The sequence below is a fragment of the Urtica dioica genome, chromosome 9 (genome assembly GCF_054948205.1).
Source record: "Urtica dioica subsp. dioica isolate 48M chromosome 9, U.dioica_male_clone48M_v1_H2, whole genome shotgun sequence".
NCBI classification, from domain to species: domain Eukaryota; kingdom Viridiplantae; phylum Streptophyta; class Magnoliopsida; order Rosales; family Urticaceae; genus Urtica; species Urtica dioica.
The window spans coordinates 15,515,097-15,536,742 of NC_142764.1; the positions used below are offsets into that span (position 1 = coordinate 15,515,097).

General features: G+C 37.0%; 3 protein-coding genes across 3 annotated transcripts; 2 read left to right on the forward strand and 1 right to left on the reverse strand.

Annotated features, from left to right (window-relative positions):
- Positions 1-3,486: 3,486 nt before the first annotated feature.
- On the forward strand, positions 3,487-7,399 carry ADT1 (arogenate dehydratase 1). The gene is made up of 12 exons (XM_089626731.1): positions 3,487-3,607; positions 3,760-4,063; positions 4,332-4,399; positions 4,490-4,582; positions 4,682-4,882; positions 5,046-5,126; positions 5,234-5,329; positions 5,904-5,981; positions 6,082-6,171; positions 6,260-6,327; positions 6,619-6,700; positions 6,901-7,399. The coding sequence occupies exons 2-12, from the start codon at positions 3,769-3,771 to the stop codon at positions 6,955-6,957; spliced, it is 1,209 nt and encodes a 402-aa protein (XP_089482857.1). The 5' UTR covers positions 3,487-3,607; positions 3,760-3,768; the 3' UTR covers positions 6,958-7,399.
- A 945-nt stretch (positions 7,400-8,344) lies between these two features.
- GLX1 (glyoxalase/bleomycin resistance protein/dioxygenase superfamily protein) lies at positions 8,345-11,179 on the reverse strand. Its single transcript, XM_089625845.1, has 9 exons — positions 11,007-11,179; positions 10,693-10,835; positions 10,445-10,569; positions 10,052-10,116; positions 9,750-9,962; positions 9,461-9,508; positions 9,240-9,347; positions 8,995-9,147; positions 8,345-8,581 (listed from the first exon to the last, which is right to left on the reverse strand). Exons 2-9 carry the CDS (start codon positions 10,809-10,811, stop codon positions 8,537-8,539), a joined length of 876 nt encoding a protein of 291 aa, XP_089481971.1. The 5' UTR covers positions 10,812-10,835; positions 11,007-11,179; the 3' UTR covers positions 8,345-8,536.
- Positions 11,180-14,122: 2,943 nt separating this feature from the next.
- Positions 14,123-17,019, forward strand: LOC149385255 (uncharacterized). The gene is made up of 5 exons (XM_089626286.1): positions 14,123-14,649; positions 14,744-15,827; positions 16,025-16,070; positions 16,242-16,379; positions 16,976-17,019. Exons 1-5 carry the CDS (start codon positions 14,123-14,125, stop codon positions 17,017-17,019), a joined length of 1,839 nt encoding a protein of 612 aa, XP_089482412.1.
- Positions 17,020-21,646: the final 4,627 nt, after the last annotated feature.

The window sequence follows — 21,646 nt, forward strand, 5'->3', positions numbered from 1 at the left end:
GTGGAAATTGTTGAAAAACCTTGACGTGTTCTCCATTTCCCTTCTTTACCGGTTTCTTGGTGATTCCGGTTTAATTATTTTATTTTGTTCTTTTGTCTACATGTTTATATATTAGTTTCGTTGTTTATTTATTTAAAATAATATTATACAATTTGTCTATTATTTTTCCCGCCTATTATTAGCAATATGACTAACAAAGATCTTTTATTGATATCAACCGACAAACATCAAAAGAGGTCGAGCTAAAAAAATATTCGAAAAAATATATAAACTTGCAAAATAACGTATATGATAACCCGTGACTGATTCTAGCTAACCGACTCTATTTATAGCTAAAGACTCATCCTCCTCGTCAATTTCGATGATCGTGGTTGGATTGGAGCGATTCAAGGCATGATGCGTGTGTTGACGTGGTCTTGGAAACGGGTGAGCTTTGGTCGTGGATGAGGACCGCTTCTTCCGGGATGGATAGTACAAAAAATAGCATTGGGTGCGACTTTTTTCGCACCTAAAAGTTAAAAGTCGCACCCAATGATACCTGTAGGTGCGACTTTGGGTGCAACCTTTCCACACCCGAAAGTCCGCACCTAAAAGTCTTGGGTGCGAAAAGTCGCACCCAAAAGTCTTGACTTTCGGGTGCGACATTTAGGTGCAACTTTCCGCACCTAAAGTCGCACCTAAAAAGTCACAAAAAAAAATGGTGACAATTATCCACAGCGCTGTGTTTTTCTCCATCCAAACTCGCCGGAACTCTGAAACCCAGAGAATGAGAAAATGAAAGTCAAACCCTAATTTTCAGATTTGAGATTTAAGAGAAAAATCAATAATCACTTTACCTTTCAATGGCCTGGCAATGCAGCGAGTGGGAGGAGGCCGACGGGGGGGAGAAGCCGACGCCGAGGGGAGGGGGAGATCTGGAGAGGAAGATGGAGTGAGATAGTGAGATTGAGAGGGAGACAAAAACTGAGATGGAGAGGGAGAGAGACTTACCGACATGCGGAGATCAGGTGAGGATGAGGCCCATGGGGGGAGAAGTCGACGCTCAGGGGAGGGGGAGATCTGGAGTTGGAGATGGAGAAAGATAGTGAGATTGAGAGGAGACAAAAGTGAGATGGAGAGGGAGAGAGACTTACTAACAGGCGGACCTTAGGCGAGGATGAGGCTGACGGGGGAGAGGGGAGAAGCTGGCGTCGGGGGAGCGAGATTTTGAGAGAATGGGCTGAGAGAAAGCTGAGAAAAGTGAGAGTTAGGTAGAAGTAAATGGGAAAAAGAAGAAGGAATCGGTGTTAAAAGAGCAGAAATTTGATTTATATAAAACTGTGAATTTGGGTGCGACAAAGTCGCACCCAAAGACATGTGTCAGTACTTTTGGGTGCGAAAAGTCGCACCCAATGATATTTGTAAAAAGAGGGGGAAAATTTGGCCGCGAAAAAATTTAGGACATTTGGGTGCGACTTTTCGCACCAGTCGCACCCAATGACACTTTTGGGTGCGACTTTTCGCACCCAATGATATTTTTACAAAAAAGAGGGGGAAAGTTGGCCGTTAAAATGTTTTCAGCCTATGGGTGCGACTATGTCGCACCTAATAGTTTTGATAGACTTTTGGGTGCGAAAAGTCGCACCCAAAGTTAAAAAATTCAGCGAAAATTTTCAAATGCTTGTTTGAGTTTTGGGTGCGAAAAGTCGCACCTGAAAGCCTTATTTGGTGTGAATTTTGGGTGCGAAAAGTCGCACCCGAATGTCTTCCGCACCGGAAAACAGTATTTGTAGTAGTGGATGCATGGCTATCATGGACTCGATCATGGCAAGGAGCTGGGATCGTCGAGACAATATGGGCTTGGGCCCACGATGAGATAGTCTCTTTTGCTGTCAAATTGGGTCGAGGTGCATACGACCTGACGTGTTGAGCTTATTCATGGGCCTAAGGCCCAAGTGACAGTTCTGGTTAGGGAGTTTGAATTTTATACCCACAATCAGTCCCTTAATGTATTTAATAAATATATTTATTAAATACACTAAAAGAAGTTAGTTTTAACAAACTGAGATTTTCTGGTCGTTTGAAAATTCAGCTTCTATATTTACGTGTCTTTTGCATTTACGCATAAGTTACAAGTGTATGTGTCAAATCAATTAATATCTGAGTTTGCAGGTGAAAGTCCACAATTTTTCGACGGCGTTTGGCGATTATCGGCGATGGACACCATTGTTGCCGATGAAAGCTTCAAAGTGGGGAGGCTCTGTGCTTCTTTGTTTCCTGTCACTGTGTTTTTTATTTTTATTTTTGGTCGATCACTGTATTTCAGAGAAGTAGAGTAGGGAAAAGATGAAGGAAGTGAGAAAGTTGCCCTAAAGTAAACCCACACCTAAATATTTAGGCCCATCATATGAGCAAAATAAAATAAATTAAAATTGTAAAATACGTATATGTATATATGTATATATTTTTAATATATTCTACACCATTATTTCCGTTTGGTTTTCCATCGAAAACTGTATTTCATTTGTCCATTTTCATATTTTTTTTCGTTCGTTTTTGTCGGCGTATCGACTTTCCGTAAATCAGGAGTCTCGAAACGGTATCGAAAATTGCATTTCGAAGCTTGCTTAAAGCATCCACGGGGCTAATTACTACCAAAACACATTGGTATTGAATTGGATTAAAAAAAAGCCTACCACATGGCAAGTAGGGAGATTTACAAAATGTTTTAAATTATAAAACCCACCACTCTATGTCTTACATTAAAACTCACAGCTTTTATTAAACTCTCAAATCGACTTCATTCAGCCTTCGAAGATCAACAGGGACAACCCCTAAATATAGTCTGGCGGTAATATGGTTCCGCGATATAATGTGCCACCCAATTAGTAGACCGTTTTACAAAAATAAATTAGTAGACCGTTTTACAAAAAATAATCTTGATATTAGGTAACTCAATAAATAAATCTTTACACTTAGCAATAAGTAAGACAAAATGGATCATTCGACATTGGCTTTGGATGACTAATGGAGACTTAAGTCCAATCCACACCATCCCCAAGAAAATAGAATTAAATATTTTATTCGGCTCTTTAAAAATCAAATTGTACCGCTAAAGATAATTTAGTCTTTATAAGTAGGTAAATGTAGTATTATTAAAAAAAAAAAAAAAAGAGTTGAACCAAATAGTATTTTGTAATAAAGAGTCATATAGTTGTTGGATACCTTAAGTTTCTCTAACAGTAATTTTCTCAACTATATAATTTAGAGAAAAGAACCTTTGTAAATGGAGTGTACCTTGTTTTCCCCCAAAACTAAACTTGAAATGAAAAACGAAGTCCCACCAACTTTTAAGAAAAGATCATTGCATATTCTAAATAAAATCTTAGTATAACTAGATGGATTGATATATAGATTTTAAATATATCAAAATCCCTAGAGTCTTAAATGACCGACCTTTTAAAATGGTCTACGTGTATAACTCTTTCGGTGGTTCTCTCACACGTTGGCTCTGCTCTTCTCTCTTTCTAAATCTAAAAAGAAAAGAAAATATAAACGTGAAACGAACATTCGGTCCACCAAACTTCTTCTTTGCAACGATGGGAAAAACTGAATAGCCTGTTTGTTGGTCTTTCTCTCTCTCTCAATATATATATATATATAAACATTTCAGTGGGACCTTCCACAGGAACTCACCAACCGCAATATCTCTCACGCCTCTAGATTTCGCTGAAAGTTTATTTTTCTTTTTTCTTGTTTCTTTTCTGGGTGGGTTCTTAGAGAGATTTCATGGAGGCTCTGAGCGGTGCGACCATATGGGGTTGCGCCAAAAGAGTACCTTGTTCGGGCGTGTCAGATTTGGGGCCGAAAAGCTCTGGGCTCGGCTCGAATTTAAGGTATAAGCGTGGTTATGAGAGGGTTCGGAAATGGGAATGTTGTTGTTTTCGTGGCTCTTTGGCTCAGAGAGCCATAACCCCCGTTGAAGATGAGAAGCCTCGTCTTTCCATGGCTGACAATCCCAGTCCTCTTCAAATGTCTGAAACCAGCGAGGCTTTGGGGTTTAAGGATCTTAGCCTTCTTCCCAGTAAGTCTTTCTCTGTCAAACTTCAAAACGTTTTGCTATTAGAATATGGTTTTTTGTGAGCTAAACATTGCTCAAGCTTGAATAAGATTGATAGTTTAGTTTCATTGTTAATATAATTGTGTTATGGAATTCGACATTGATATTCGTCCAATTCTAGGCGTTTGTTATTTTGGTATTGAGAAATGACTGACTTGATTTAGTTATTTCTCCCCATTGATAATCTTTTATCGGGTTTTTGTTTGACCTCACGGCTTGAATATGCATTCAGAGCCTTTGACGGCAAGCCATGTAATTCCTCACCTTAATGGTGGTTCAAATGTGCGAGTCGCGTACCAGGTAGACGAATGGCCTGACTGTCATTATTATTAGGCATGTCTGTTTTGTATAAAAATGGTTTACATTGTAAAAAATTTGGTCTTCATTTAGGGATTACCGGGAGCGTATAGTGAGGCTGCCGCGTTGAAAGTATACCCAAGGTGTGAAACTGTACCATGTGACCATTTTGAAGCTGCTTTTAAGGTTTGAAAAGGACTCAGTGTGTGGTTTTAATTCTCTGTAAATAAACTCATTTTTACCATCTTTGAACTTTTTTCTTTGTTTATAATTTCTGTTTGACAGGCAGTTGAGCTTTGGTTGGTAGATAAGGCAGTTCTTCCGATAGAGAATTCGGTTGGTGGAAGCACTTACCGAAACTATGATTTACTTCTTCGCCATAGGCTTCACATAGTTGGAGAGGTCCAACTGCAAGTGAACCACTGTCTCTTGGGATTACCCGGTGTTCGAAAAGATGAGATAAAGCGCGTTTTTAGTCACCCCCAGGTTAGTAGTCTTTTTTTTTTCTTCGGAAGCTATCGAAATCAATATTTTTGTGGGTCCTCATTAAGTAGAAAAGTTGATCTAGCCGCATTGTGGATATCGCGGCTTGTTCTGAGGGAAGTGTTTTTGTGTTTGGTCTAATCATGTTGTGGTTCTTACCGGATAGGCTCTTGCTCAATGTGAGACGACGTTGAGTGATTTAGGGGTCATCCGAATCAGCGCTGATGACACTGCCGGAGCTGCAAAGGTTAGGAATATGCTTCTCATTTAAGTTCAACCGCAAAATGCTTTTCGATCGAGTGATTGTGTGATGTGTCAAGACTCGAGAGGTAAAAGATTCCTACTTTTGTGCAGATGGTGACTTCGATTGGCGTAAGAGACACTGGCGCCATTGCAAGTGCTCGAGCAGCGGATATTTATGGGCTTGACATTCTTGCCCAGAAAATACAGGTAAAATCTCTCTTTCGTTGTTTTTTTTTTTCTTTCTCATGCAATATTTTGGGTATTTGCATACCCTCTTCTTAGGTAGATATATCTCAGCCATATACATCTTGTGAAACAACATATCTATAGACTCAAGTGTAATGGCAATCGCACTAGGTTGAAAGATCTTTCGTTACTAAAACACGGAAAACACGTCCACTGGGTCCTTAACCTCTGTGAGGATGAAACTTCTCTCATTATTTGAAAATATATTCATACATTATTCAATTCAAGTTTTTTTTTTTTTTTTTAATTATTGTTTTTACTCTCCCTTCATGAAAGATTAGAGATAAAAGTTGGATAGTTTTGGACTGGTTGATGGTTCATCTTTTTTTTCATGTTTTTTCTACAACTGATCTGCATTTAAGCCTAGTAGTCCAACACTGAATACTTGTATTCAGTGCTTGAAGCTTACAACAATCATTCGAAACGTCAGCTTTCTATTTAAACTAATAAGTATTTAAATAAAAAAGTAGATAAAAGGAATCCCAGCTATTATAAACAAGCTTGAATTGATTCATTCCCGCTTCGATCCTGCCAGGATGAAGATGACAACGTGACTCGCTTTCTCATTCTTGCAAGAGAACCAATAATCCCAGGAACTGATCGACCATTTAAGGTATTTTTTTCATGCTTCTTTTTTTTTTTTTTTTTTTTTTTGTACTTGAAAAATTCTCAAGGTATAATGAACGGGTCTACTCTTTATATTGAATTCCTAGACAAGCGTCGTGTTCTCTTTAGATGAAGGCCCTGGAGTACTGTTCAAAGCCCTGGCAGTGTTTGCTTTGAGGGATATTAACTTAACAAAGGTAAAGTACTGCTGTTTATTTTATACATGTTCAATTGCTATTTTTTTAAAAAACTGATCATGAAATCCCATCCTGGAGAATTTTTCAGATTGAGAGCCGTCCACAAAGAAAAAACCCGATGAGGGTGGTTGATGATTCTAATGAAGGAAGTGCAAGGTTTGTTAACAATACTTTTGCTCCTAGTAAAACATAAGAAAAATTAGCGGCGCATCACTTATTTCCTTGTACTGGATCTTATTCAGAAAAAGTAAAATATATATGCAATACATTGCGTTTTCTGTGGAACTTTATCTGCAGAAAATTGTAGCTTAATTAAATGCACAATCCCATGCCGATCTTATTCGGAAAGCTCGTGTCTTGATGTCAACAAGTGCTCTATAATCCCATGCTGTTTATTTAATTGTACAAATAGATAATGTTTACAAAATAATTGGGTTGTTTTGCTAGGTACTTTGACTACCTCTTTTACATTGATTTTGAAGCTTCCATGGCGGAGCCGCGAGCTCAATATGCTCTGGGACATTTACAGGTCAGTCAAATGGTACATCAATTATGCGAAATCACGGCATTGCCTTGCTCGACTCATCTGTTCATGAAATATCTACACTTTCTTATTCAAGTTTCACCAAATCTGCCATAATAAGCTATATGCCAGGTTCAAATATGTAGCAGAGAAGCACAAACTGGGAGAAAGGCAATTCAAGTAAATGTTTTTTTTTTTTTTTGCAGGAATTTGCAGGGTTTCTTCGTGTCCTCGGTTCCTATCCGATGGACACAAGTGCATAGGAGATTGATAGATACAAATGGATAAACGAAAGGTTGGATATTTATTCTAGTTTCAGATAAAAAAAAAAATTATATATTCATGTTGAGTTGGTCTTCGTTGCTGTAAATATGTTATCAATATACCGAGTCCCTGAAGCTGGTAGAGAATAAGTTTCCAAGTTATGAGGGTATTTAAAAGGCTTTTTTTGTTTTCGTTATTTATTTCGCATGATGTACATCATTCTTTTTGTTCAGCGTCTGTTTTTATCGTTGTGAATGATATCAATTGAGAGGCTCAAAGCCTGACTCGTATAAATTAGACCTTTACGCATACAAGATTGTTGGGTTCTGGTTATGAAAGAGTGTTAGAGTTCAGTTTGAGCATAATCTGGCATTACCCGGAGTAATTACTAAAGTCTTCTATAAGAAACAAAAGTTAATTTTTACTCGGTTTTTTTCATGGTTTATTGAGAAATTTAGCATAAATTTATTTTAGCATAACACATAGAAATAGTGATTAGACTCCAAACACTGATCATTTCGTTTCCGAAAGAAAAAGAAAAAAAACAGGAGCCGATCAACTTGTGATTGAGAATGTCGATCAACTTTTTTTTTTTTCTTTTTTTTTTTTTATATGTTTTCAAGTTACTTTCAATCTTACCTTATATAACATGTATTATATTTATATTATATTGTGTTTATATTAATATTATATTGTGTTTATATTTATACTACACGTAATTTTTTTTATTACCTTTGTAATGTTACTGACTTACCCTTGAAACAATAATCACGTGACTACAATGTGACCAGACCGCTAATCAATGTTAGCCGAAGAAGTACAATTTCATCAATGCATGATTACAATGGCATTGATGCTATTTTTAGAACTTCAGTTCGGGGGTGGGCCGTTTTAAGTGTAAGAGTTGAGGAGGAATTTAAGTAATTAATCAATATTTTTGTTATTTAAGGAGCAGTGATTTACTTGAGGGTGTTTTGATCTTTGAAAATTCGTACAGCTTATGGCTACTTTGGCAAACAAAATAAGCACAAAGATATTTCATGGGACTAATAAAATTAGTTTAAAATTAAAGGAGAGCTAGACATATAGCACCTTTAGACCTCCTAAATTAAAAATATAATCTATCCAATAATTTAGACAAGCGCGTAATATACATAAACATGAACTAAACTATAATCTTAATATTTGAATTATTAAAGCTATACTTTTAATTTTGATTAAAGATAGCCATAGCTTCTTAAAAAACAATTGTCGGTATTCTCAAGTCAAAAGTTTTAAAAGTTGTTGGGCTAAGATAAGTCGGCCCGTGGAAAAACCCAGCTCTAACCATTACATCACTCGAATTGTCCTGATTCATGGAATCAAAGATTCAAGACAGAACTTGCAAAACAAAGATATTAGATATTACTAGACACACCAAGTCTTTTACATAACATTATAGTAGCTTCATAGCTATAGCTACAAAATAGTTAATCCTGGTTTGTTGCGAAACTAGACATCCATTTATTTATCATATATATAGTAGTCATTGCATGCTGTCTAAACGCACCCAAACACTATTCATCAACAAGCACACAGTTAATGTTCCAGCTCCTTGAGGAAGTCTTCATTGTCAACCAAGACCTACAAGCACAGACAACAAGACATAGCATTGGTTAAACGAGTTCAACTCTTACTGAATTGAAGGCATATATTGAACACATATACAATAGATACGTGTACTCTTAAGGTCCGTTTGAACTTGGAGAAATGTGAGAAAAAAAAAATGAAATTGAGAACCCTGTTAATGAAATTGTTGTATTTTTCTAGCTTTTTGAATCGAGAAAAATTACAGAGAAACTTGATTTTCACCAGTTCCAAACATAAGAAAGAGTTTTGAATTTTCTAATACATTCTCCGTATCATTTCCATTTTCATTCCAATTTTCACTTTCTCCCACATTTCCGTGTTCCAAACGGACCCTTAGCATTTAAATGACTAGACTTTCAGTAATTATAATCAAACGCAAGAATGATGACAAGGCTTCAAGTACTCACAGTTTTCCAGCCATCTGGGTCGAGAAAAGAGGTAATCTTGGTGTTAAGCCCAGGAATTGGTCCGGGTTGGCGAGTTATTTTTCCCCCAAGCTCTTGTGTAACCAAGCTCACAAGCTCCCCACTCTTGTAGACATCATCGGTGCCAATGGCAATCTGGTAACCATACAAGAATAACAATCATCTATTTTGAGAAATATGTTTTCCAATAAGAAATCCAAATCAGACAGAAGCAAAATTGAGTTTACCTGTGCGTAGGCATTTCCCTTGGTATACTCGGTCACACCGTAGTTATAGGTTAATTCCAGAACAGTGGTCTTCTCTTCTTCCTCGTACCCCATCATAGCAATGCTGTACTGCAAAGCGTGTGAAACAAAATATACACATGTTGGAGGGTATTTGACACGAAAACTCGTCTTCAACTATTCAATGTCACGATAAACATGGTTGCACAAGTAATATAACCAACCTTGTACTCAGGTCTATCGACACTCTTCACTACTCTCATCCCCAAAGCCTGCACGTGATGAAAGAAACGGCCCAGTCAGTTCATATTTCTGTCTTTTATATTCTCTTTGTAGCAAACTTGACACTTTTCTGACAAGAGCCTCTCATATTATTCAGTTCACAGGCTCTTGAATATGTAAAGATAGACCAACAACTCTTAATTATACTAATTAATTATGACCCTTATACTAATTAAGTCCCATCGTTCTCCCGCTTTCAACTACAGGCATAAGGATATAAACTTGAATAACCTTTTCGTAAAACTTGATAGCACGCTCCAAATTGCCGACCCGAAGCATCACTTGACAAAACGGCTCAGGGGTTGATTCTCGCTGAATGAGCTCGAAAACGTAACCATCTGGATCCTTCACAAAAGCAATCACAGACTTTCCGCCTTTCACGGGGCCGGGCTCTCTGGTGATGTTTCCACCCTTGGCCCGAATGTCTTCTACAAGTTTGTAAACCTGCGGTTTCAATGAAAAAAACGAGATTCATATCATCAATATTAGAACACTACTAGGAAATCATTTCAGCTAAATAACACAAGACTTACATCAGGGGTCGCAATAGCAAAATGTCCGAACCCAGTTCCAATATCATATGAAGTCACCCCATAATCTGCGATGATGGAGAGATTAGGAATCAAATAGTCTTTCCTAGCGTCAAATTCTCAAAGATCGCAAATTCTCTCAGTAAGAAACATCTTGCTCATTCTACAATTTAGAGAAAATAGCGTAGAAAAATCCGGGCTGATGTATTTAGATTCAGGGGAATTCATAGTAAAATCCAACATAGTCACAACAAGCTAGTAAAGTAAAAAAATCAGCATTATCTTCTCTTCGATTTAGTGTATCATACATAAAAACAGCATAGACTAAGAAGAACCAAGACCCATGAAAATCTGTGGCAAATTATAATGACGAAATATGAGATTCGGTTGCATTACTGTAAGTTAATTCAACAACAAAGTTGGAAGTTTCCGGCCCAAAGCCAAGGAAGGCATTCGAGTACTTTTCCTCAGGAATGTCTCTCTGTCTCAAAACCTTCATTCCAAAGGCTTCAGTGTAAAACCTGATGATTCAAAAAACACAAAATGAAAACGAATTGGAAGTAACTGACCAATTATGAGACCAAATACACACGCAGATAGATTTACAAATACACGACTATCACTGTATCAGTTTTACGACGTACTTGATGGTGCGTTCAAGATCACCGACGCGATACACGACGTGAAGCATTCGACGCTTGTCTTTCTTAGCCCATTCCAAAAGCTCAGCATTCGGAGCAGCAGCTTTAGAAGCCTCAGCCATGTCGAACCAGTAAACTATATATCTCTGCTCCTCAGACACACGCACACACAAATCAGATCAAAATTTCAGATGCACTTAACGATATATTCAAGATCTTCACATTTTTTTTATTAGTGATCTGAATTTACGATCAACAAAACCTTTGAATTTGATATGCAAAAGCAAATAGCCGAGAGAGAGAGCGAGAGAGAGTACCGATTTAGCAGAGAGAGTGTGCGAGTGCCCTAGAAACAACAACGATGAAACCAGAAAGCAAGTGAGATTATATAGCGATTCTCACTCTCTGATTGTCGTTTTGTTTCTGACAAAGAAACGTTTATATGGTGGTGAAATTTGTATTTCACGTATCGACAAAAGAAGCCTCAAAAGCGTGGCTCTTCATATAATGGACCACCTGTCTATTGCTAAGAAATATGTGCACTTTATGCATTGGGTCAGTACTCACTACTCAGTAGTGTTTTTTTTTTTTTTTTTTTTTAATACATAAGTAAATGATACTATTACCGTACGTTACTGACTGTTAAAAATTGAACAATTATTCATATAATATATAAGCTAATTGTATAATGTGAAAAAAAAAAGAGTAAAATGAACAATAAATGTATCTGAAATTTGTAAGAATTTCTTTGTTTAGATAATTTGATATTAGATCTTAAAATTTCTAAACAAGTGGAGTCGGTGGAGATGACTGACCAAGCGCTGGGGGTGTGCTGTGTCGATTATTTGTAATGCTAAAATTGGATCTATGTTTTTATTATTAACAAAAGTATTTCTAATTTTTATGATGATGATTGGAGGTTAAAAATTACTACCATTGTTTGAGTGAAAGTAATATTTTGATCGATATATCTTTTCGCTGTGTACGTTGTGATGGTTGGACTTAGGAACGACATGATCAATCATGAATTATAGGATAAATTCCCGATCATTATTATTTTTTTGGCTTATGCGCCTTGTCACATTTTGAAGAAAGAATAATGCACAAGTATTTACCAATGTGTTACACTATTTGTATTAGACACTATACAGTGCAAAAGTCTAGTGTATTCCAATTTCGTATATAGGATAAGTTGAGAATAAGTGGTTACTTTTAGTTAATGATGTTTGTTGTGTTAGGATTGAACTCACTAATTTTATTTTAGAGGTAGTCTGAAGTTATCTAGTTAAGTTAGATCGAACCAAGTTCAATCAAGTGCTTCATTTGTTTTTTTTTGTCCTCTATCTTTTTTCCCTTATGAACTACATGATTTTTAAAGAGAATTGTTAACGACTAAACCATGTAAAACATATTAATTTTATTTTAATCAACGTTTAGTTAATAATTGATAATTAGCCAAATTGATGATGTGACAAGTGAAACCACTTATTTTGTACCGAATATACCCTTATTAGTTAATTAATAAAATTGATTTTCATATTAAAAAATTATCATTATTCTTTAAATTCCTTAATTATAGGATCTGAATTTTATGATTTTGTACCGAATATACCCTTATTAGTTAATTAATAAAATTGATTTTCGTATTAAAAATTATCATTATTCTTTAAATTCCTTAATTATAGGATCTGAATTTTATGATTTCAAAATAAACTGAAACAAAAAAAAGAACCGAAGAGGAAAGAAATAGAAAAAGAACAGTTCTCCGTGACTGCAGTTAATATTCGAAAACAATTATAAAGAAAAAGAACAGTCCTCCATGGTGCTCCCTTCCTCGTTTTCCGCCGTCACTATGTCAGTTACAAAGTTATAACTGTTAATATATTTTAATAACAGTTAATATTTGGAAATTATTGATAATATGTTATCTTCTCTAAGTATTTTCTTCTGCGTTTTTTATGATTTGCATGAAAACTGATTTTGTTGTCTAGTTTAATGGGTAGTTATTATTATTATTTATTTATTTTTATTTCAAATAATATGTTTGTGTAAATGGGTTGGAATTTTTGTAAGGTTAATTTTGTCTTTTTCGCTGGATAATAATGTTTGCTGGTTAATTAACAAAAATTATCTAAAAAGTGGCTAAAATGCAATTTCAAGTTTCATAATGGTCACAAATCTAGATAGCCCATTTTTAAATTATGTCAACTAAGACAAACAATTAGCTCACATTTTAATATATAGATTTCTTTTTTGTGATTAACCAATATAAAATCAAAAGGTCAAACTAGAACTCCTTAAATAAAAAAGGGGGATTGACATAACTAGGAGTAAATTATGGTGGTTGGACACATAACTACTTTTTTTGAAAAATGGCACATTTAGGAGAAGTCAAAGGAGAGATAAATATGGTCAACTGAGAGAGGAGAAAAAATTACCCATTTTAACCTCCATTTAAATCCGTAATTACTTCAGTACCACCCTATATACCTAACCCCTATCCCTTTTCTCTTCTGCCTTCAACCGAACCCAGCTCTCAACCGAACCCAGCCATCTTCGTCATCATCTTCGGCTCTCTTCTGCTAACCCAAAAAAAAACCGCCGTTTCCCATCCCAGTTTCTGCCTCGTCATCATCTTCGGTTGTCCCACCTTTGTTGCCGAGGTGTTTGAACTAAACCGCCGTGAAGAAATTTTCCGATCACCGATCATCGTCAAGTCCATCCGATGACCGGGTTGGTGTTCATACCAAAGATCTTCGCCGGATCCCTGTAAATTTCGTGCCCAGATCTGCATCAATCAATTCAATACAGGTTAGTCTCATATATTGTTGATTAAAAAAAATCCGGAACCCAGATTAAACATTACTGAGTTTAGTTACAGGGAAATCACTGAGAAATGTATGTTTTTTTTGTTTAGTTATGTTTCTGTAACTAATTCCGGTAGTTTTCTTGTGTAGTTACGTACACATAACTAACACGCCACACTGTTATGAAATGAGTGTAATTCTCTGTAACTAATAATTTTGCAGCGGCTATGAAAAGAGATATATTCACGTACGTCAAGCATAGCGGTGAGTGGCTAAGAGATGATTATTACCAGGCCGGTGTTTCGTATGCAGCTCTCATACCGCCGACGACCAAGTATGAAGATTTGACAAAAGTTCTGTTCACGTGTTCCGGGGGAAAGTTAAATCAAAACAGTCATAAGGTTGTTAGTGTGAAATATGAAACAGAAGGGGCGGTAAAACCAATAGTAATTGACTCCGACATTAGTTTGGCATGTTATTTACATATTCGGAAAGAGAAACCGAATACATCAATAATGTCTCTGGTTTTGGAGATTGAGTCATTGAAGACTTCTTCTGCGCATGTTGGTTCGACTCCGAATACCGGATAGAGTGGTTTTCCAGGAGCAGGTCTCTTACCGCCTGTGATGAAACGTGAGTCTCCTCTGCCAGCCGGTGAACCATCTGATGTCCACATCAACGAAAACATATCTGACAGTAGTGAGAGTGATCCTCCTCCAGCTGCCGGTGAAACGAGCCAGCCCCCTTCTCCTGCCGCCGGTGAACCGAGCCAGCCCCCTCCTCCAGCCGCTGGTGAACCGAGCCAGCCCCTTCCTCCAGCCGCTGGTGAACCGAGCCAGCCCCCTTCTCCAGTCCCCGGCGAACCGAGCAGTCCTTCGCCTTCTCAAGGAGCGACAACAGTTCCATCATCGGATTCCACGCTCTTGGACGTGATGGACATACATTCTCCCATAAGGGTATGTAAAGGAGGATTGTATGCTAACAAAACCGCGTTGCAAAAACATTTGAGCATGTATGCAATCAACAATCATTTTACGTTCAAGGTTAGAACGTCTACTACACAGTATCTCCACGTGGTTTGTCGTGATGACTCTTGTAAGTGGACCGTGCGTGCAGTTAGACTGATGAAAACACTATTATTCCATATAAGGAGGTAATACTACAAAAACAATTAGAGTAGTGTAAATCTTTCCAAGCTGTCGTCAGTTTACATGCATATAACTTGTTATTGTGCCTGATGTTTGTAGGTTCGACCCTGAGCACACTTGTGCTGCACAATACAGGCAAGGACAACATCCTCAGGCGACCATGTATTTGGTTGGGGAGGTTGTGAAACACAGACTCGTTGATCCAACATTATCACCATGTAGGCCCAAAGACATCATGGCGCACATGGAGCAGGATTACGGAGTTCAATTGAATTATAAAAAAGCATGGAGGGCTAGAGAGAAAGCTTTAGAATCGTTATATGGGACTGAGGATGGATCGTTCGCAAGGTTGCCTACATTGAGGTACGTGATGGAGATGGCCAATCCAGGTTCTTCATTCGACCTTGTGACTACTGTACGTTCCCATCGTTTTAGATACTTCTTTATGTCCCTTAGCGCATGGAAAAGAGGATGGAAATACCTTCGTCCCGTAATTATCATCGACGGAACTTTTCTGACGAATTACTACAAAGGCACGCTGTTTTCCGCCTGCGGGATGGATGCAAACGAACAGATTTTTCCACTCGCCTTTGGTGTTGGTGATTCAGAGTCTACGGAGTCGTGGGTTTACTTCTTAACACAGTTAAAAAAAGCAATTGGGGAGAGACAACACCAAGTGATTGTGTCAGATAGGAACAAAGGAATACTTCAGGCTGTTGGAAAGGTATTTAGAGAATCCGATCACAGGTATTGCATGTACCATCTACTGAAAAATGTGAGGAATAAATTCAAAGGTTTGACGAAAGAAGCGGCATGGAAATTTTCCGGTGCCGCCAAGGCGTACACTCACGTCGAGTGGGAAAGGTTTATGGGTATGCTTGATGAAGAAGATGAGGGAATCCGAACCTACCTTGAGAAAGAGGTAGGCCATGAGAAGTGGGCTAGGGCACATTTCACCGAAAAAAGGTACTCCATCATGACCTCCAACAATGCCGAATCTTTGAACTCTGTGCTTCTCAAAGCTCGGGAGTTCCCGATCGCGAAGATTTTTGATTTTTTGAGGGAGAGGATGACAAAATGGTTTTACGAAAGAAGAGAGAAAGCTCTTGGTACCATGACTGCTCTCTCTGTGGATTCGAATGCAAAGCTTATCGGGTACATCGGGCAAGCTTGTGGAATGCAGGTAATTAGTTTGTTATAAGTAACTAATATATACGTGTTTTAGTTACCAATACGTAACTTATATAAGTGTTTTAGTTATATAAGTTGGTCTGGTATTTAGTTACCAATACGTAACTTATATATGTGTTTTAGTTTCTTAAAAGGAACTAAAATATAATAGTCATATGGAACTAAAACAGTTTAATTGTGATTGTGAAGGTACGACCGTCGTCGGTGTACGAGTTCGAGGTCATTGACAGGGATGGTCAGTCATGGGCTGTAAATTTGACGAATAAGACATGCACGTGTCGAATGTTTCAAATAGACAACTTTATATGTCCTCACGGGATCGCATGTTGCCGCTTTCGGAACTATGTTGTTGAGGACTACATTTCTTTGTTTTACACTACAGACTATTGGAAATCTTCTTATATAGGTGTAATCCATCCACACGGCAACGTTGAATCATGGTTGATTCCCGACAACGTGAAACAGATCATAGTCAAACCACCCTCAACGTACGCACGTCAGGCTGGCAGACCGAAAAAGAGAAGAATACCATCTCAAGGCGAAGGTAATACCAATGGTTGTCGAAAATGTTCTCGATGCGGAGGAGTAGGACACAATCGGGCAACTTGTCGTAGTCCAATTCCGTTGAACGAAATGCAATAATAAATTTGTTATGAACTTTTAATTTCAGTTTTATGGTGTATGTGACTTTGAATTTTACAATAAATGTAGCTTAAAATTAAATCCAACATTACTATATGAAGCACTGAATGCTATTTATAATCGATCATTTAGTTACGTACATATAACTATAGTCAATAATCTAGTTACAAACAGGTAACTATTAGTTACGTACATATAACTGTAATCGATAATGTAGTTACAAACAGGTAACTATTTGTTACGTACATATAACTATAATCGATAATTTAGTTACAAACAGGTAACTATTTGTTACGTACATATAACTATAATCGATAATTTAGTTACAAACATGTAACTAACATCGATAAGTCGTTACAAACAGGTAACTAAATGTTGTTGACGGCAATAAATGCAAATGTAAACATTATGGTGTAGGGCTAACTATAAATTCCCTCAACCATAATTCTACGAAGCATTGAATGCTATTTAATATAGTCAACAATATAAATGTATCAGGTTTGAAAGCTTCCATTATCGTTATTAAATGCCCTCAACCATAATTCTAAGAAGCATTGACTACTATTTAATATAGTCAACAATATAAAGGTATCAGGTTTGAAAGCTGCATTTGTTATTAAAGGCACTCAACCATAATTCTTAAATCTGCATTTATTGTCGTCGTCATTATCCGATTGGGAATGGTTTTCCCTATCAGTTACGAATCGATCATTTAGTTACGTACGTATAACTATAATCGATAATTTAGTTACAAACAGGTAACTATTTGTTACGTACATATAACTATAATCGATAATTTAGTTACAAACAGGTAACTATTTGTTACGTACATATAACTATAATCGATAATTTAGTTACAAACAGGTAACTAACATCGATAAGTCGTTACAAACAGGTAACTAAATGTTGTTGACGGCAATAAATGCAAATGTAAACATTATGGTGTAGGGCTAACTATAAATTCCCTCAACCATAATTCTACGAAGCATTGAATGCTATTTAATATAGTCAACAATATAAATGTATCAGGTTTGAAAGCTTCCATTATCGTTATTAAATGCCCTCAACCATAATTCTAAGAAGCATTGAATGCTATTTAATATAGTCAACAATACAAAGGTATCAGGTTTGAAAGCTGCATTTGTTATTAAAGGCACTCAACCATAATTCTTAAATCTGCATTTATTGTCGTCGTCATTATCCGATTGGGAATGGTTTTCCCTATCAGTTACGAATCGATCATTTAGTTACGTACATATAACTATAATCAATAATTTAGTTACAAACAGGTAACTATAATCGATCAGTTTGTTACAAACAGGTAACTATAATCGATCAGTTTGTTACAAACAGGTAACTACAGTCGATCATTTTGTTACAAACCGGTAACTACACTCGATCGTTACAAACAAGAAACATTACGAACATATAACTATAACCGATCATTTCGTTACAAACAAGGAACTATTATTAGGAAAAGTAGGAAGTACAATTAGAAATCCGAAGAACTAGAATAACAAAATAAGTTGAATTATCTGTTTCAGGCCTTCTTCTCCGCTTCCGAGGTTGGCGCAGAAACCTTGCCTCTAGTGTTTGGGACTTCCGCCATAGCTCCATTGGCTTTCAAAAATTCCTCCCAATTCTGGCCGAATAGTTCTTCCATCACGGACGGAGCAACCAATATGGGACTTCTATTATCCTCACATCCTCTATTCTCCAAATATTCATTGTATTCAGCTTCTGTTAGGTCTGCCCCATACTTGAGCCTTCTTTTTGTAGAACCCGATGAAGAAGCTTCATCGCTTATTATGATTACGTTCGGAGTCGCTTTGGTCGTGTTAGGCTTTCCTTCCATTCTGAATTCTAAAAGTACTTATTCCTAGGGTTTTTTGTGTAATAATCATAACATATGTATATATAACGTTTTTTGGGGGCTTTTTTGGGGCTTCTTGGGCCTGAGAGACTATAAACGTCTTGGGCCTGGGAGAGGCTTCATAGTTATATGTAACTAATTTTATGAATTAGTTATATATAAGAAACTACTAAACACTAATTTCTAGACTGTAGTTACGTATACATAACTACTGTTATGATTTAGTTACAAATGAGTAACTACAATATAGATTTTAGTTGCATGTGTGTAACTAATTAACAGATAGAATTTGATAATATATAACTAATATTATGTTTTAGTTACATATGAGGAACTATTCTGAACTCATATTACGTTTTAGTTACATATGAGTAATTACAAAATACTTGTCCCAAAATACAACGTCTAATGTTAAATAACACATACATACTTGTCCCAAAATACAACGTCTAATCTTAAATAACACATACGTACTTGTCTCCAAATATGAACCCTATATATAATTTTCCGAGTCCGAATGTTAATTCGGACTTGCGTTTTTAAGTGCCCCGTGCTTATACAAGTCGATACACAGCTTCTGTCTAAACATTATCATGTCGTCTTGTTTCAGATTGGCCAATGGAGAGTAATGTACAAGAAATTCTGCAGCTTTGATGGTGAACATGCCGCAGTCACCACTACAAAAAAAGTCACCAAAGTAGTGTTGTTAGATTCAAGTAACTCATGATCACATCAATGGTATAATATGTTTCTTTCATTACCCGTTACGTTGTTGTGGCATGAAAGACGCGTACACTACATCGAAAGGCAGTGAGCTATGATATTCATCTGTGCGAATATCCCAAACTCGTTTACAGAGTATGATTGGAATCAGCTCTGCCATGTGATCGATGACAGCATATCTTCCGGTGAGCAACGAGTCGTAAACAGTGACAGACCTCTCAGGGATGGAAATCACCGCAAGGACCCAATGGTTGCCTTTGACATGGACGGGAACATATATAGTCCCGGCTTTCACCCACGGCCTTTCTGCTCTATTCCGGGGTCTCTCAGCCAGAATTTGCTCAACCAAGGCGTGTCGTCCAGTCCAATCGTAATCATCTTTATCTTTCAATTCATCCCACTCTTTGTACGTTTTTTCCACTAGCTGACAAAAGTGACTGTCCGCAGTAGTGTACCTATGCGTCACCAGTTTTGCTTTTTTCCTCAGGTAGTAGAAAGCCACATTTAAGTGCTGCAAATTAACATAAGTAACAAAAACAATGTAATTAATTATTCATACGTATCTAAATTAGAGTAATTAGTTATCCATAGTTACTAAATTATAGTCATTAGTTATCAACATGTAACTAAATTATATTCATTAGTAATTCGGACGTAACTAAATTAGAGTAACTAGTTGTCCATAGTAACTAAATTCTAGTTATTAGTTATCAACATGTAACTAATCAGTTCTCCATAGTAACTAAATTATCGTAATTAGTTATACGTACGTAACTAAATTATGAGTACTTAGTTATTAGGACGCCACTAAATTAGTTATCCACATGAAACTTACGGAACCACTGAGCCAAGCTGCCGGTGTCCAAATCTTGTAGAACCAGGTCTTCTGTGAAATGACCTCTACATGAAAATCAAACACCCTTGGCCATAGTTCTTCTTTCAATTTGGTGTACATAAGCTCATCGTCAACATCAATAACCCTGTTCATCAAAACAAAAATTAATAACCACCATTCAATCATCCTCAAACAACAAATTAAACAAAGGGGACTAACTTCTTTAATCCCTTCAACACCCAGTCCTGCATTACTGGCACATTGCCATCGTTCGGGGGCGCGAATGGGTCCGCCAGTGGATGCTTTAAAGGTTTTGGCCGCCCTCTTGTGAACTTTGAGTAGATCTTCGGCTCTACTGTTGGCGTAAAATGTATTGGCGCCCGCCTTACACGTGATTGTCTTTCCGGTGATTCACAAAGGGAAATCACCTGGTCAGTGGTCATCTCAGATGCCTCTCCATCCACTGTTTGAGATCTTTCGGGTACAGTGAAATTACATTCAGATCTCGACATGGCATAAGACTCAACCCCTCCATAAGAATATGGCTGAGGAGAGCGAAGAGGTCCTAGTGTGGCCGATATGCCATCACTATCGTTGTCGTCTGAGTCCGACGCTTCAACGCCACCTTTACCTCCCCCACCACCACCAGGACACTCACTATCAGTTGTTTTATCTTCTTCTGTCTTGCACAATCCCTCATCGTTGTGTGTCTTGCGGGTGTCGTTGTGGTTCCCTCCTTTTTTGTCCTCTTCGTCGTCGTCTTTTTTTTGGACTGAATCTTCTTTGCACTTCGTAACCAACTCCTCCTCATTATCATCTTCTTCCCTCTTTCCATTTTGGTTATCTTTCTCTGTTTCTTCTTCTCATTTCTCTTTCTCTAATGCTATCTTTTCTTTCCCATCTTTCTCTTTTGGTTGTTCCTTTTCTTCTTGCTCTTCTTTCTCTTATCTCGCTTCTTGTTGCTCTTCTTTCCCATCTTTCTCTTTTGGTTGTTCATTTTCTTCTTGCTCTTTTTTCTCTTCTCTCTGTTGTTGTTGCTCTTCTTTCTCTTTCTCTTCCTCATGGTCACGTTTCCGTCTCTCCTCTGACAGCTTCTCTGCCTGGTCCTCCATAAGCTTTTCCTTCGTAGCCTTTTGTGCCGAGAAGGTGGTCAGCGTATCCAGGACAAACTTCATGTCCTCTGATATCCTTTTGATCTCTCGATGAAGATCAATGAAATCAGTATGCATGTTACTGAACTCTTTCTCCAGATTGGCTAATCTATCCTGAAACAACGTCATTAACAATGTGATTTAGTTACATACACGTCACTACAATCTGTAAATTAGATACATACAACTCACTAAAATCTGTAACTAAAATAGAAACAAGTCACTAATATAATAAATTAGTTACATACACGTCACTACAATCTGTAAATTAGATACATACAACTCACTAAAATCTGTAACTAAAATAGATACAAGTCACTAATATTATAAATTAGTTACATACACGTCACTACAATCTGTAAATTAGATATAAACATCCACTAAAATCTATAACTTAGATACAAACATGTCACTAAAATCTATAACTTAGTTACATACAAGTCACTAAAATGTATAATTTAGTGACATACATGTCACTAAAATCTATAACGTAGTGATATACATGTCACTAAAATCTATAACGTAGTTGCATGTATGTCACTAAAATGTATAATTTAGTGACATACATGTCACTAAAATCTATAACG